This window comes from Schistocerca nitens, chromosome 5 (assembly GCF_023898315.1).
Source record: "Schistocerca nitens isolate TAMUIC-IGC-003100 chromosome 5, iqSchNite1.1, whole genome shotgun sequence".
Taxonomy (NCBI): domain Eukaryota; kingdom Metazoa; phylum Arthropoda; class Insecta; order Orthoptera; family Acrididae; genus Schistocerca; species Schistocerca nitens.
In genome coordinates, this window is record NC_064618.1 from 411958659 (window position 1) to 411976447 (window position 17789).

At 41.6% G+C, this 17789-nt stretch overlaps 1 protein-coding gene and 1 pseudogene across 3 annotated transcripts in view; one reads left to right on the forward strand and one right to left on the reverse strand.

Annotated features, from left to right (window-relative positions):
* The first annotated feature begins 295 nt into the window (after positions 1 to 295).
* Positions 296 to 17789, forward strand: part of LOC126260047 (DALR anticodon-binding domain-containing protein 3) — an 86906-nt gene continuing 69412 nt past the window's right edge. Inside the window, exons 1-2 of one of the 3 annotated variants that reach the window (XM_049957233.1) lie at positions 296 to 684; positions 1001 to 1174. In XM_049957233.1, the coding sequence (XP_049813190.1) occupies positions 421 to 684; positions 1001 to 1174 (438 nt within the window). In that variant the 5' untranslated portion in view covers positions 296 to 420. The remainder of the gene's footprint in view (positions 685 to 1000; positions 1175 to 17789) is intronic. The other 2 variants (XM_049957232.1, XM_049957231.1) reach the window with 2 other exon arrangements.
* Positions 9383 to 9502, reverse strand: LOC126261493 (5S ribosomal RNA; annotated as a pseudogene).

Here is a 17789-nt window from a genome sequence, read left to right on the forward strand (position 1 = left end):
ACGGCCAGTGTGGTTTGTTCTTTATAGATTTTCTTATATTTTCTTTCCCTTTCATTGTTGGATGGTACTAATTGTGAAAATTGTCCAGAATGTGACATGGTTCATTGTGGAAGGATATAACTCAGTCTCTTTTGGTCCATTCGCTTTCCTTTATTTATGGCAAATCTCTTGTCTTGAAAATGAATCAAGTAGAAATCCGGCTTCAGAAAATACAGCTCGAAGAACAACGTGGTCTAAAAATACAGGTGAGCAAACACCAAAGTGCACTGTTTTACACACACTCTGGAGCCATATCTTTGCTATTCGGCAATAGAACAGTTGATCCACTGATCCAGACTTGTGGATGCTGTGTTGTTTACAAGTGCATGGCGTACTGTCAAAGAAGTATGCTTACGGTTTGTTTGTAAGACTAGTGCGATTATGGATCACGATGTAATAAACGCATTTGTTGAAAATCTCTGCAATCATTTTAACTTAACTAATGAATCAGTAAAATGCAACGTACGTAAGCACAGTGAGAATTTACTTCGTGATGGTGACATGAGTTTTCCCCTTTATTATACAATGACGAACTTTAAAGGAAATGAGGCAAACTGTGAACTGCCTACAGCCGCAATTTTGGAGAGCTCTGTTACTTCAGATTCCATAAGCGAGTCAGATAGCAAGAAATTGAACCTGAAAGAGGCAAGTGACTTTGATATGGAGCCACTGTGCGCCCTTTTTATGTATCTCAATGATGTGAAAAACGTTAGATCACAAGTGTCGATAATTAGAATTAAGTCTCTTGATATTTAAATTTTAAATAGCTCACAAACTGTTGAATGTATTTACAATTCGTACATGCAAAGCATGCATTTATTAGGAAACTTAAAATGTGTACTAATCGTATATATACTGGGCTAGTATTAATGGTAACAACAAAATTTAAAAAAAAATGTTGTAGCTCAGCATATGTGGTTTTGGAAGTGATTTACTGACATTTATCAACTTTTACCTACAGCAGCTTACATCTCTGAAAGAAGCTAGCGCAACTTGGAAGTTAAGAATAGAAAAATGTGAGATTCAGAGGAACCGCGTCGTCATTTATTTCCAGAAGGACTATACGTTTAGAACAACCCTCAGAAACGTACTTCAGGCGCAGCATTTGTATGGCAGCTGTCAGAAGAGAAAGCAGGTATGTAGTGTTGGAGCCACAGAGATAGACCTTCTTGTTAATCCATGGCACTTCAGTACCGTGGTACTTTAGTGTTTATTTACTTTGTTGTATCCCAAACATCGTTACCTTTTTTTTTTTTTTTTAGCTCTTGTACACTCATTTCAATGTTTTTGATAAGTGGGTCCCAGTTAGCAGGTAAATTTAAAGGCTCCATTCTTCTAGCTTTAGGATTACAAAATAGTTGCCAACATTTTCCACTGCCCAGTTGTCATTTCACTGTTATTTAAATATCTGTTTGTTGATCATATCGTTTCTCTAGTGTGTAGCATCTTTGGTCATACTTTCTTCAAACTATTACCAGTATAAAGAGCTGTCCTGCACACATTTTGGTGATTTTATACTTCTCATATTCTAATCAAAGAAAACATTAATAGTTATCAGTGACACAAAATATCAGTGCAACAGATGGATATATCCTTTAGTCCATGGTGCTGGAGGCTAAGCAGGGGTCTGCTGTTCCTCCTCGATCTTCTCTGGTTGATGATAGTGGGCCTCTGTTGCATTGTCTAGGAGTTGTGCAGGAGTAGAAAAAAACATGGCACCTATCAAGCTAGAGGTTAAATTATTCTTTCATTATCCCCAGTTTGTTAAGTTTGTCGAAGTAGGTGTTGGATGCCATATCGTCAGTGCAAGACTTCCTCCTTCCCAACCAAAATTCTTCCTTCACCCACCTTTCTGAGACACGAGGTGTTTCCAGTCGGTGCGGGTGAATATAGGATTGGTATTTATGGTCCTAAGCTCCTTCTTTGATATGACATCACACGTGAGGTCACAGACTTCGTAGAAATCATGTGACTTTTGTGGAAGAGATGGTTTAAGAAAATCCGAAGGGGTAGTGGGATATGTGTTGTTCAGGTGTAGCCACGTCCTGTCTCGAAGTGATGCTGCCATCTTCTTTAGCACAGGCTACACACTGCACTCATCTGGGAGTGGCAGGCATTCATGCAGGTCTTCCGGGTCGACAGAAGCGTCCGATCCCATGCATCGACTTTGACCCGTGACGTAAGGGTGTTGTCGTGTGTGACGTCATGACGGCACGGAGTTTGGTTTGTGAGTGTGGCGTGTTTGTACATGTCGTCGTGTTGTGGTTTGTTGTGCTCTCTGGTGGTATGTTAGGGTTTTCGTTTGTGTGGTGTAATGGGCTCAGTTTGCGTTTGCTCATTATCCAGAATTGTTTGAGTGTCGGCTGTGCTTCTAGTGGAATTCGTTTCAGTGAGTTAACGATTTTGTTTGAAGGTTAATTTTGTGTTGTTCGCTGTACATCGTGTGGTAATTTTAGTAAAATTAATCAGTTGTTTTTGTTCAGGAATGGATATGACGGATAAAATTAACAGTGCCAGGTCAAGGGAAGTGTTCTATCCCAGTGTGTCGCTGTGTATGTTGATATTGGTATTGGGAGATGTTTTAGAGCTATATAGGCCAAGGGAAGTGTTTGATCCTAATTTATGGGATCGGGAGCTGCTGTTGAGTGGAAGGGAAGGGAAGTGTCCGATTCCAGATGATATTGTGTTTAGTGGTATTTGGGGAGTTTTTTTCGTCGTTTTGTGTGGTTTTGTATGGGGGTGGGTGTCTAAATTTGTTTATATTTAGTTTGCCCCCACCTAAAAACACCCCATTTCCCACATTTGCCCCGTTAGTGTCATTAGGCTTTTTGTGGAAAGTGTGTGTGTGTGTTTTTTGATGTATTTTCGTCCTCATAATGTGTACGTACCGACTTTATATGCGCCGTATTGGAATCTTGGTTTATGGTTGTTTCCGCCATATTTGTGACATCATGGGTCAAAGCAGACGGGCGGGATCGGACGCTTCCGTATTTCCGTTCGTCCTCTAACTCTTCCTTGTCTTGTGAGGTTGTCTCGATGGGTGTCTCTTCGTCATGTGTCCACTGGCCAGCCTCCCCTTCGGGAAGGAGAGCAGGTGACTCAACATCCGTGAGCATCATCGCAGCCTTCCGCATTTCTCCCGGGGGGGGGGGGGGAGGCTGTGTCCGTCTGGGTGGCAGCATCCACCCTTGCCTTCTGTGTCACAGGGAACGTGATGGCGGGGACAGGCATCTTCTTTTCAGCTCTCAGCTCATCCCACAGCTGTTCCAACTGCCGGTGGACAGCTACGAGCTCATCCTTCATGGCAGTCCTCTCTGCCACCATTGTTGCTGTGAGGACATCCAGCACATCATCTGTGATGTCTTCTTATGGCAGCGCAGCCCACTTCCACCTGTTGGGTTGGGTTAGGGGTGGGGGGCATTGTGTTATTGCCTTTGACCGGCTGTGGGTACGTGGCAGCTCTCTTCTGCAGTTTCCAGGGCATTATGTAACTACAGCTGCATGAGTTAGCAGTGTAAGCACCGCTGCAATTCAAGCATGTGGCAGCAGTTCTTGGCTTGTCACAGTCGCATGCGTCTTGCACATTCGGGCAATTCAAACACGTGACTGTACCCTTGTTTGACTTGGCAACATTCCACATTTTTTGGCAATTGTAGCATTGCTGCACTGCCTTCTTCTTCGTCTTCTTCTTCACATCGCGATCATTCCTGATGGCTTGCATCAGAATTCGAGCACGGAAGCCAGCTTTCTCTCTTGCCTCGTCCAGACATTTCAGACGCCGAAGTCTGATGTAGGTGAGTGACAATATGACGCACTGCGAGTAGAGCAGCAGACTGCAGGGCCGCAGGGGTGGAGTGTGAGAGGCTGTAGCTTACCTTTATATATGAACATATAGGCCTACAAGTTGAATTGACCCCTCAGTTGACATCACCAAGGCTGTGCATATTCTGAATGAACTGTGTGATTATTTAGTGCATTATCATTGACAGGCATTTGATACTGCCAGTATAGCATAGCCAACTTTCTGTATGAGTGCTTATTGCCTGTGGTCCATGCCCTTTATAATAATATCTCTTTTGCATCTATGTGCTAGTTTTTGAACTGTAGGTTCTCGTGACAAACTCATCTGAGGCATAACTTGAGGCCTAGGTTAGGTTGGAAGGTGGCAGTTTGCTTGTCAGTTGGCAAAGCCAATAAATGTTAATGAGAAACGTATACATGACAGCGTAGCCCAAAGTCAAGTTGAAATGCGACGTTGTGGTTGTGCGTTGGCAAAGTGGTATTGAACACTTCGCTTAATCCAGATTGTACCTGTGTGTTTTTCAACTGTCAACAGGATCAGTAGTCCATTATTCATTGTATGGTCTTTAGCTTGTAGTCAGATGTATAAAAAAGCAACTTTATTTTACTAACCACATTTTCCATTGTTTTGAGTATGTAAATGGCAGGTTAGTTGTAACGTAAAACTAACAGCCCAGAGAGATGGAGCAGTGCTCAACCGTAAACTTGAGAGGTATGCAGTACAAACTGTGTGGCCATTCCATACTTAGTTTTTTAATGTTCTCCATGCTGACATCCACATCTATGCTCCACGTCACCTTACGCTGTGTGGCAAAAGTGTACTTCCATTACAGTTATAATTTTTCCCCTTTTCCTGTTCTATTCATGAATGGTGTTGGAAAAGAATGACTGTCAGAAAACATCTTTATAAGCTGCCACAGGATGACGCAGAAAAGCTCTAAATACTGAATTCTGCCTTCCGAATTGTCGGACGCAAGATTGCTGTAACACACTATCAGGTCATTTCTTGCCAAGTGGTCTAGAGGTTCGAGCAAGATGAACACAGATTTTGCAGAAATTTTGTGAGGACATGAACACATGTTCCCAATGAATATCAGTAAAGTTTTACTTTCGTCAGTATAATACTTTCACTGATATCCTACTTCCAGAGATATAGTCATTTGTTTGAACCCACATTGCAACTATTGAAAGTGCGCCACTGAATTTCCGGCAACTATGAGAAGTATCTCTGGTAATATTTTCTTGAAAGAAACTAAAGTAAGGCATCTTGTACAATTTTTGCACTCAATTAAGTAAGTAGCTTTTTATAACAGGAGGTGTAATTACATGATAAATCTGAAACTTTGCTCATTCTAACTTACCAGTAAAAGTTTTTAGGATATAAAATTTCATTTTCCTGATTTCTCGTAGTTTACAGATCGAGGGCAAAGTTGACATTTTTTTCTTAAAATGGCAAAAGAGTCTTCTTCAAACTCTTTTAAACCATTTACATTTGAAAGACCATATTCTAAACCACCTGAAAAATTAGACTTGGTGTTGCAGTGTGAGCATATCAGGTCCTAAAAACTGATGACAAGGTAGAGGTGCATTTATGATGTGTCCATATTCTGCTGTTACTACTCAGATTAAATCTGACATCTTTTATTATGTTCTACAGTCGTTTAGTATTTTCTGGGGAAGGTTATATCAGAAGTCCTGATGACTAGGAATTGAAATTTAGTCAGAATAACCGGAAAAAACGTGAAAAGGTGTGTCTCTTGTCATGACTCAGCATGACATTCTGGGTGATTATAATTACTCTGATGGTGTTCAGGGTGCTGTAGTGTGGGCTGTATACATCACAGGATGCTGAAACATCATGCGTATGTTCATTAATCAGTGTGCTCACGGAGTATGCTTTAAAAAAAAAAATAATATGACAAATAGTATTTAAATGATTTGGCAATGTGAGTACCTCAATAATACCGACTCTGAACTAATAAAATTAATACTGGCAGTACTTGTACTACTACTACAGCTGCTGCCACTAATAGTGATAATGGTAGTAACAGTAATAATAATAATAATAATAATAATAATAATAATAGTAATGTAATAAGAGTAATGATAGTGGCAGATATAAAAAGAATTCGCAGGTGTACAAGATAGCTATTTTCTGATATGGGGAGTTCTGGGAAAAGGAAGTTCAGGGAGACTGCACCAGCTAAGAATACTGGGAATTTTGTTCTGATGGGAACAAGTGTTTCTACCATTCCCCCACACCCCACCCCAGGGGGCTCAGCATTTTTCTTTGGTGAGTATGTGTTTCGTTACCATGGGGCCCCAGCCTTTGCAGCACTCCTCCCCTTTTTGTGCTGCATGTCTATCTTTCTGCTATTCTTTTCGCCTTCCTTGGGACCGAGTCATAAGTCTACTTCGGGAAACCGAAGTTTTTGGTGAAACTTTGTATGGATTCATCCTGTCCACCCATCTTTCTTTCCCTGTCCCTCCATTTCTCACCCTTCCTCCACTTTGGCATATAAGGTATCTCTTTTTCCTTTTCTTCTTCTTCTTCTTCTTCTTCCTCCTCCTCCTCCTCCTCCTACTGCAGTCCTGAAGACTGGCCCATGCATTTGATGTGTGAAAGGTGGCAGTGTAACACATAATTCACAGTCCCAAGTTGACAAGTGTGTCTCGTATGTACCCCCTAGTGAAGGTCAGACCCAGTGAGGGGTGATTGCCTGAGCTGGTAACTTCCTCTATGCTGACTGACCCTCTGTCTGGAGTCTGTGAGGTGCAACTTAAAAGGTGTGGACAAGCACCTAAGGCAGATGAGCCCCTCCATGGGGAGGGTTCTCCAGCGGGAAGGAGTCCGCCATCTGAGACACTGCCAATCATAGGGGAGTTCTCTGCAATGAGTTCCTCATGTAAATGGGTTAAGATGAAAGAATTGACACCTCTCCAAGGTGCACCCTGATACCTCATGGTGTCATGCATGGATGATGGTGACAATTTCATGACAGATAATCCATTCAGAAGGGTGTGAATGCCATTGCCAGTCCTGCGAAGGCCTGTTCTCAGTTGCATAATGGGACCTTGCGTTTGTAGCCGGACAGTGCTTTTCAAGCACAGAAACTGATTAATACAACACTTTACAGCTGCCCTGTTAAAGTAGGGGCCCTGTGCACTCTAAATTCCGCCTGTGGTGTCGTATACACTTGACTGCACAATGGCCTCGCAGAGGCTGAAATTACAGCCTACCTCACTGACCAGGGAGTGATGGCATCATGAACAGTGTTCATAAAGTATTAGTGCCAAACTGCACTCCATTCCTCACATATGAGTATGTGATACTGCCATCAAAAATTAGGGCTGACTATAAAGCTGTTACTGTCAGACCATATATCCCGAATCCCACGTGTTGCTACACATGTCAGCACTACAATGACACCCGTGAATCTTATGAAAACACAGCCAAATACATAACTTGCGGCAGGGATACTCGTGAGGGTGGGTGTCCATCTCCTTCCCTGCACTCAATCAACTGCAAGGGTGACCATGCTGCTTTCTCTCATGACTGTCCAATCTATCTCAATTAGAGAGCCGTTCAGGAGATCTGGGTGAAGGAAAAGTTTCCTACCCACATTGCTCAGAAAATGTTGGTTAGTCACAATCCTTGTACACCACCCTCAGGCAATTATCATACAGGTGCTGCTGCACCCCGACGTACGAAGGGCATGGCTATGAAGGCTTACAACTTCCAGTTTAGTGCCATGATTGTGTAATCGTCCAGCTCCAAGGTCAAACCCTCATCTTTACTAACAAACCTTTGCCTGCACCAGTGACATTACATGCCTTGCAAACAGAAGCACGGAAATCCAAAAAGGAGTACTCTCACGATGACTTTCTGCGCACATCCAGCCAGCCATCGTCTGGGTCTGCACCTGACAAATGGCAGGGTTCTATGCAATGAAACAAGGGCAAACAATTTTTCCCTTCTCCACCCCGGCATTCTTCTTCATTGGTGTCACCATGAAATACCTTCACCTGGCCGACCTCCATTTCACCGGGACCCACCGCCAACAACCAGTCTGCTGGCCAACTGAAGGCAAATACCAACACCTCCATTGAACTAGAGGACCAGGATCCTCCGGCCTCTGAAGCGCATTGTTGTGCATGTTCGAATTCTGGCACTTGGCAGCTGCTACAGTCATTGCCCCCCTTATTTGATACCTCTCATGTCGTATCAGATAAGGTTATTCTCCAATTCACGGCATCACATCCAACAGGGTTGATTTACAGCTCCTCTTGTGATCATACTTCCAGTTGTTTTCTGACTCCAGGAAAGAAAATTACGCTTTCACAATCACTTTCACCTCCCACACTTCACCTGCCGGCTAACGGGAGAGTCATGTTGCTCATTCGAGACGACGTCCATGATCACACTATTTCCTTGCACACCCAGCTCCAAGCTGTTGCTGTCCGTCTTTCCCTTTCCTGTTTTGCCTTCTCTCTTTGCAATGTCTACTCACCCTTGTCTTCTTCTGTCATCAGGGAAGACACTTTGCAACTTACTGCTCAACTTCCTCCTCCCTTTTTGCTGCTCGGCGACTTCAGTGCCCACCAACCCATTTGGGGCACTCCACATCCCTGTCCGAGAGGCTCTCTCCTAGTAGATATCCTCAAACAGCCCAGTCTAATCTATTTGAACATGGGTACACCCACATTTCTTTCAGATTCCACGCATTCCTTTCTCCAGTTAGTCCTAGATTGACATCCAGTGAAAAGAATATAATAGCTAACATTGTACCCTGGGGATGCCTTATACTGTCTGTCTCCATTGTGACTTTATGGTGCCAGACATGATGCATTGCTTTCAAGATGTCAGGCATGAACGAAACCAATGCACTGCCCTTGGCAAAAAATTTAGCCCGCTAATAAAAGGCTTTGCTGAAGTCTAAGAAGCACATAATAGCTGTCTCGTGTGCAACTATGGCAAGCTTCAGGTCATCTGTTGCCTTTATTAAGGCAGATATTGTGCTGTTATATTTACAGAGCACTGATTATTATTTGTTAAGTAGATTGTTTGTTGTTAGGTAAGGCCTTGGACAGTGCGGGAAGAATGCAAATAGTTCAGTAATTGGAGGGTGCTGTGGCAACATCCTTTTCAGGTAGTGGCTTAACTAGTGTTTGTTTCCAGGGCTGAGGGGAAGCACTGGTGTTCAAGAGTGGTTGAAGATATCTGTTATTGTGGGCAGTAGTGAGTCAGTAATAAGCTTCATCATTTGGACTGTAATGCCATCATGCTGATCTGATATGCATGATGACTTTTACATCATTCTCGCATTTGGTAGATTTTGGGGAAGTTCATAGCAGTATGTCTGATATTTTTAGAAACGGATTCATGTAAAAGATCATTTTGAGAGTGTATTTTCACTGTGTAATGCTGTTCATGTGCTAGTTTAATTCCGGCCGTTATGATGGTTTTCTTTGACCAGAGCTGCTGCTATTCGGTCAAGTAGCTTCTCAATTGGTATCATGAGGCTGAGTGCACCCCGAAAAATGGCAACAGCGCGTGGCGGCGGCCCAGGTGGTCACCCATCCAAGTGCCGGCCCATCCGACAGTGCTTAACTTCGGTGATCTGACGGGAACCAGTGTATCCACTCTGGCAAGACCGTTGCCAGTTGCTGTGAACTGATTGGTTTCGAGACTTGGCTGTTCACTAAAGCATGTCAAATCTAACACTTTTAAGCCATCTAATTTCAAAACTTATTTTATATGGTTACCATTTTCGGAAGTTTACCATGCCACCTTCAGGTCCCGGACCGACATGTGGGTTGAAGTGATCACCATAGCATGCAGATACTAGAATTTGAATGCTGGCCCCTGTTTTGACCAGAACCGAAGTGGAATCTTCCTACAAGTTGGTCAGGGGTCTGAAGATGGCATAGTAAATCACTGAAACTGGTAGCCAAATAAAATGAGTTTGGAAATTAGATGGCTGAAAGGTATTTGATTTCACATTCTAAAGTTAGAAGTGATCTCTTTTAGGACCCTAAGATTACACTTCATACAAGATACTTGAATTTTTTATAGGTATCATTATTTGCTGTAGAATATCATGAGGAAAATTGTACTACTGCCAAGATGATGTCACTGAGGGTGCTGGAATAACAGCAATAATGTACTGTTCCAGAACTTAGCACTTGTCCCTCCTTGGTGGCCAGTTAATGAACTTGCTGATCCTTGTGGCTACATAAAGCTTATTAAAGTATCCTTCTGCTCAGCAAAAGCTTCATGGATATTTTCCAATCCACCACTCTTTTTCATAAATGTGTCCTGGCTGGAGGACTGATCTGTTTCGCTTCTGCAAGAGCATTAATGACATAAAATTTGCTTTCATCAGCAAAGAAGAAATTGAATGAAATAAAGTGTTACAAGAAAAGTGGTTTTATCATGGGCAGGAACTAGAGAATATCATGATTTTTTGCCAGTTGATGAAACAACAATGCAAGCCAGCAGTTTCTCTAATGATTCATCTTTTCTTGCGAAAGCTAGTGACAGTAATGAAGGAGATTTATTAACATCTGACCTTCAGCCAGTACAGTATGCTGCATGCATTTATGAAAAAGACTGGTGGATTGGAAATATGTGATACTTCCACAGAGGGATGCTTTAATAAACTTTAAGCACCCACATGGCCCAGCAAATAAATTTTGTTGGCCATTGAGGAGTGACAAGTACCGGGTTCTGAAACAATATATTACTGCAGTTATTCCAGCACCCTCAGTGACATTATCAGGCTGGCAGTAAAGTTTTCTTCATGACTTTCTACAGCAAATTAATGAAACCTGTAACATATTCAAATACCTTGAAGGAAATGTAAACCTAGCATCTTAAAAAGGCCCCTTCTAGCATTGTCCTCTGACAACTGGAGAAATATATCATCGGGCATGGGATCCTGTGTAAAGAAACCATTATCAGGCTTGGGAACCTGTGGTAAAGAAACCCACTGGTAGCTGGAGTTGCACAGCTGTTGGGCATGGCACTGTGCCAGTGGTAATGCTGGATTTCTCACTTTAAAAGAAGCCAGCAGTGGTAAAACCACAATGCACCATACCAACGCATTTACCCAATTTTTCATCAGTTCATATAAACTGCAAGCTATGCAAACATAGAATGTGCTATATTTTAAACTGGAATTGAACTAGCATGTCATAACATTGCAAATTTATAGACAAAACTTACAGTGGTGCAAAATTTGAAGGCAGTTTTTATGATGTGTCTTGCAGCTGTTTTGTAAAAATTTTACTAACAAGATGTTCAGTGCCTTGGTAACACACATTTAAATTTTGAAGTTTATGACCAGTTTGATTCTGTAGTTGCTATAGGAGAAAAAGACGCTGAAATATGTCACAATGAGCTGTGGCCAAAAAACTCTCCTTTTTAGTTTTTCCCAGTTGTTCTGACTCAGTCTCAATCTCACTCCCTAGTCATCAGAACTTCTGATATTACCTTCCCTGGAGGGTACTAAACAATAGTAGAACTTAATAGAGATATCAGCTTTGAGTAGGCTACCAATGGAATATGGGTGCATTTTAAATGCATCTCCACCTTATTGCTTTTTCTTAGGGCCTTATATGTGCACATTGCAAAACCGGATGTAGTTTTTTAGGTGGTTTACAATATGGTATAAGCAATTAAAACTGTTTAAAAATGTTTGCAGAAGACACTTTTTTGTAAAGGTGGTCTAAAAATAGCCATTTTTTGGCATTTTTACAAAAATCATCAGCTTTGCACCCAAATTGTAAATTACTGGAAAGCAGTAGAATAATGAAATTTTGTCTCCTAAAACCTTGTTTCTGTTCTCAAAGTTCTCGAAAACTTGGCAACGCTTAATAATACACGTATAGGGCAGATCCAGGAAAAAGAAGGGGCAGTGGATAAAAACAGTTGTGAATATTTTTGTATAAAACACTGATGACAGGCCTCTTTTCAACAATGTAAGTGTATTTTGTGTCAAGATTCTTTTACTTCCATTAATAATTTGTGTACGATATGTGTGTTGCTTTTGCAGTATTTGAAAATTACAGAAATGTTTCTGAAGCACCCTTGATGTTTACTAAACTAGTTTGTAGCCTTTTACATTTAACATGATTTTTTCATTTAAAGTCATTTTTATTCCTGGCATTATTTAGGGTGGGACAGTGTCTGAAATATAGCATTTAAAGTTGAAAATGAGGCTTCTAATTTTTAATATTTTCACGGGTGGAGGTCTCCCATATTCCACCCATATTTTCCATCTGATAACTGACAGCTTCTTGTTAAGGTTGGCATCTATGTATTAGATATGCTGTCATTCACTATTAAAAAATGTGAAGATAAAAGCCCAGGAGAACTTAAATCTTATGGACCAATTTGTTGGGTAAATGCCCCAGTCAGAATACAGGGAAAAGCTTCTATGCCATTGTCTAAGGGATCATAGACTGGTAATTGGCAAGAGCCCCCTGCAGTACAGTTTCAGGAAAGCAAAATACATTAAAAATGTCGTAAATCATGCAGTGCATATTGTGAACACTCAGGGGGGCAAGTATTGTATAGGCATAATGGCTGTCATAGGTGGATCATCCAGTAACTTATGGTAACCTGTTATATTCAAAAGACTGAAGCAAATGGACTGCCACAGGTGTTTCTGTAACAGGTTAAAAGATTACCCACAGACAGGCAGGCAAAACTGTAATGTCTCAGAGAGAAAATTGTGAAAAATATCAGCAAAGGCTGCCCATGGGGCTCTGTTTGTATTCCAGAATTGTGGGATGTTGGCAAAGAACCTTTATTGAATAAGCTATAAAGTATGTCTCGCTAGAGGCCACATAGCCAGTGCAGATGATCTGCTAATTGTAGTATCTGCAAACACAAAGGCTAAATTAGAAGAAATTAGTGGGGAAGTTCTTAAAACACCTAGCAATTGATATGCAAAAAATAAATTAAAGATCACAGCCCACACAACAGTTTAGAATAAATGACCTTCCTGCAAACAGAAAATAAGTTCATAATTAGAGAGAAATACTGATGAAAATAAAAACTTTTGCACTTATTGGAATTCTTTGTCAGAGAGGCATTAAAATCATGAACAAAATAACATCAGTTGGCCAAAGAAGCTGTCAGCTGCCTCTTAAGTGGTATAAGAATGTACCACAATACAATCTTAATCACTGTTATGGGCTATGGGTCAGTCATATGGACTGACATAGCCAGAAAGGTAAAGAGCAAATGCTCTTCTGCAAGCATGCGTCTAACAGGTGTGATAGTACAACATAGAGAACAACACCAATAGGTGCTGCTGGTGATAGTAGACTTACTACCCCAGGACCTAGCAGTAAGGAAGATAGGTGCACAACATTGGCTCGAGAAGGACGAATATGATAAAGTAGTGGTACTAGGTACAAGAGACACATCAAGTATAGAAAGAAAGGCATGCATTGGTAAAGAATGGCAAGAAATCTGGAACAGGGCAGAAACAGGAAGGATAACCTACCAGTTCCTTCTTAACATAAAATAAAGATCAAGAATGTTGTACTTCCACCCGACCCAGGGAGCTGTAGACTACACATTGGGACATGGTTCATAACCCAGCTACAACTAAAAATACAACAAGGTACCTTAGATAATTGTGAATGTGGAGCAGTCGACACTCAGACCACATCATCTGAGATTTTGCCCTTAGACAGTATGTTGCAGACAAGAGTAGGAATGTCTTTAGCAAGACACCTGCCAATAACATAATAAGGAATGAGGAGCTTTGGCACCAGCTGAATTTACTGACAGCCAAAATATTAGCTTGTGAGAAACAACCCACATAGGAGAAGATCCATCTACAGCAACCTCCTGGAGGCAGCAAGGAGATGAACTTCAGAGATTCTGACAGCTATCTCCCAGTCTCATCAATCTTAGGTGGCACAGCAGTAAGGCTGCTGTGATTCCCGAGTTGTGCAACAGCATGCCAGGGCTAACTATCCAGACAACTGAAGAAATATATAGTTTTGTTCTGATGGAAAGTGAGGGAGTATAGTGTATTGCAGTGTTGTGTAGTGTAGTATAGTCTAGGATTATAAATTACAAAATTTGTGCTTTACAATTTTAGCATAGTACAGTAGACCAGTAGCAAGTGCCTTCTGGATTTTGGACGAACGTATATCTGTGCACCAGATGTCCAAAAGATAGTATGTAAATTTTTTAAAATTATTTATATTTTTTAAGTAGATGTTTAATGCATTTTTCCTTAAACAACATAATGCCTAATTATAATACCTCATTTGAAATTATTAAAATACTAGTGAACCTGGCAATGCTTATACTTCACAATTTCGGCGGGGGACTGGGTGCTGTGTGTCCTTCGTCATCATTTTCATCATCATTGACATGCAAGCCGCCAAAGTGGCGTCAACTAAAAAGACTTGCAATATGGCAGCCGAACCCGAAGGGGATATCCCGGCCAATAAATGCCATATGATCATTTCATTCTCTCTCTCTCTCTCTCTCTCTCTCTCTCTCTCTCTCTCTCTCTTTTTATTTCCTCCTCCCTTGCAGTCATCTCCTCTTCCACCCTCTCCCTGACCTTGAACCTTGTTTATTGTTATTGAAAAGGAAACATCGACCGGGAGCTGAATTCACTTAAAATGAATGTGAGAATGGTTGATATCATTGGTATATGAGAGATGAGGGAGACCTCTCCAGCTGCTGAATCTGTGAGTAATTTGCACAGTTCTAATCTGCAAACGAATAAGATTACAATAAAAGGAGAAAGACTATATTTGAAAGAAACAATTTGTGTAATAGTTAAATTGCCTAGCTATCATATAGATGTAATTGTTAAAGCATTGTGTAAAAATTCAGAGTAAATTGGTCAAGCACTTATCAAGATTTTTGCTAAAATCATTGTCACTGTATGTATGACATGTATTTAAATATCATATACAATAAAATATGTACTCGATGTCTGTCCAAATGTTCATAAGATTATTGAGTAAAAATTTGAACTAAACTGGTCAAGAACTTCTTGAGATATTTGCTAACAATATTTTCCCTTTACATATTAAATATTTATTAAAATATTTAACATATATCTATCCAAACAGGTATTAGAGTGTCATGAAAAATTTGGATTAATCAGCCAAGAACTTTCGGACATTTTTGATAACAGTGTTAAACTACAATTTGTCTTTATGTAGTAGTATAGATTGCATGTCATATTCGTATATACTAACTCAAGTACAACATTTGGTCTTTTTATTGTATCCGGATAACAGACTTAAAGAAAATAGTAAATCAGTCAGTAAATGTCACTCGACAAACTGCTGTTCCATCAAGACCCAGCCAATGCTCTTTTTAGCAATACCATGTGTTTATGATACAGAAGCTTTGGCAAGATCAATAGCTGTACTGTTACGTAACAGTCATTTCTTATACATCTCACTTAAAACCAACTGATTGTGCCTCAAGAGAATTCTGTTCTGAATATTCTAGCTCCTACACCACAGGAGTATATCAAATTCATTATGCCAGCTCCGTCATCTTGTGCCCTGGAGTCAAAAACGTGCCTCTATTTTCAGGGTTGCCACAAGTTCTAGAAAACAGGGAAATTAGGGAATTTCAAACATGTAAGGGAAATATCAGGTTAATTTGATAAAAAAAAACTGGAAAATCTAATTTTTGTCTTAGTAGATGAAATGGTTTGTTTACCAAGACGTCATACATCGTCGCTGGCTTGGTGCAGCTGAGTACAAGCGCTGCTTCCTACTCCCTCATTCTTACTGATTCTTTCCTTCCTACTGCTCCCCTCAGCTTGTAGTCAGTGCTGCCACCACTTCTTGCCACTAGCCTAGCAGCTGCCAACAAGAGGCAGGGAGGTGTTAGGAGTGATTTGTTAAGATCTGATGACACAGCAGCTGGAGACAGCAGTCGTGTGTGGCATGATCTGTGTCTGAGTGGTAGTGTGTGTGTGTGTGGGGGGGGGGGGGATTCTCTCATTTTCTGACCAAGGCTGTGGCCGAAAATTTAGTTGCAAGTGTGTGATTGTCTTGCTGCCAGTTCCCTGTCACCGTAAGCTTTGGCCATGCTTCAGCGACCACATTGCGGCGCGACAGTAGAATGTTGTTTCTCCCAGGGAACAGGGATCTTAGCTTGACCGCCCGGATTGCGAGGATGGAATAAATCTCTATTTAAAAAAAAAACTCTATCTCAGGGTGTGCGGCTCGCTGATGGAATGCGTGGCTGTTGAGGTGGAACAGTCATTAGCGGGCAGCCTGTGGGGAACCTACCATACCTCAGTTATATAAGGCTTACTCAGGCTTGCGGGGCTCTGTCTGAGTGGACCCTTATTTTCCTAGCTGGTCATGAGACTTAGATGGAACCCCTATAATCATCTCCTCCCAACAGGAAGGGTACCGCCTGATAGTGTTCACACCCATTAACCCAAGAGAACAAGAGAGGCTATTCCTCCTGATAATAAGACAACTTAGGACTACAACGTGTTTTTGGTGATAAAGGAAGGTGGGGACATTTGAAAAAGTTTCCTCCTTCTATATCCTTAAGGGTTTGGAAGACCTTGATGGCACTTTAAAATCTATATAAAATGACTGTGTAATTGCTCATTGTTGGTCGAAACTAACAGATCAAAGCAGGTGTAACTTCTTAAGAAATTGCAGAAACTGGGTGAATATGATATCATTGTTGAGATGCATATCTCTCTTAAAACCTGTAAGGACATTGTCATGAACCGAGATATCATGGACATGGACATAACAGAACTGAAACAAGAATGGGCATCCCAGGGGATAATCGATATGGAGCAACAAATTCGAAGGACTAATGGAGACAGTGAAAAGACTGCCACTTTCATTGTCACATTAAATTCTCCGACACAGCCTGAACATCTTACGGCAGGGTTCCTTCAACTTAATGTTCAGCCTTACATACCAAACCTTATGCGGTGCTATAAATGTTAGTGTTTCAGTCATACAACCATGAGTAGTGTAAGTGAAGTGATCTGCAGGAAGTGTTGAAAAGCAGCTCATGACATGGGGCTGACTGCCCATCCCCAGCGATCTGTGTCAACTGCTCTGGGAACCACCCAGTCTGGAGCTGCGGCTGCCCTTTTTTTGCTGAGGAATGCAAAATATAGGAAATAATTGATGAAGTGGATTCCCCCATGCCAAAGACAAAAAAGAACGTAAGGCAACGAAACACCCTGTCTTTGCCATCTCATTTTCTTCCTTGTTGCAGAAAGCTATTTCCAAAGTGGACGCTTCAACACAGATGGTGCCTAGCATGCCCGTATCCGCCACAAGCACCTATACTTGCACATGTACATGCCAAGGAAAAAAGAGGAAGGGCAGAGCAATCCAGGCAGCTGCAACAGGAAAGACCAACAACAATTCCGCAGGGAGCATCCAGAAGGCACACATAAAGCAGAGTGCCTCTCAATGCCTCCTTACGCCTCATCCTCATCAGGACCGGGTGCAGGGAATGAATCCCGACTTTCAGGTCACAAGCTGTCCCAGGCACCGTCAGACATAATTCTGATACCTCTGACTGATGAGGAGAACACCATGGAGTTAGATGCCTTGGATCCAGGCAGCCCCTCCATTCACACTTGCTCTACCAGTGCTTCACTTGCCTGGCGCAAAGGTAGGGGCAAATTAAAACTGCACTGATGACATGGCTCCCAGTGGAACTTAAATCGGTTCAGCACTCATGTGGAGGAACTGAAACTCCTAGAGGTCAGTCACACCCCTTGTGCTTGTGTTTACAAGAAACAGATTTTAAAGATAAAGACGTCCCTGTGCTATGGAGCTATATGCTATACCGAAAGGATGACCTATCGGGGGAAAGAGCCAAGGGAAGGCTCGCAGTCTTTGTCACTAATGCCCACCACTTTTCTGCTCTTTTCCTAGCTGCTGACCTGCAA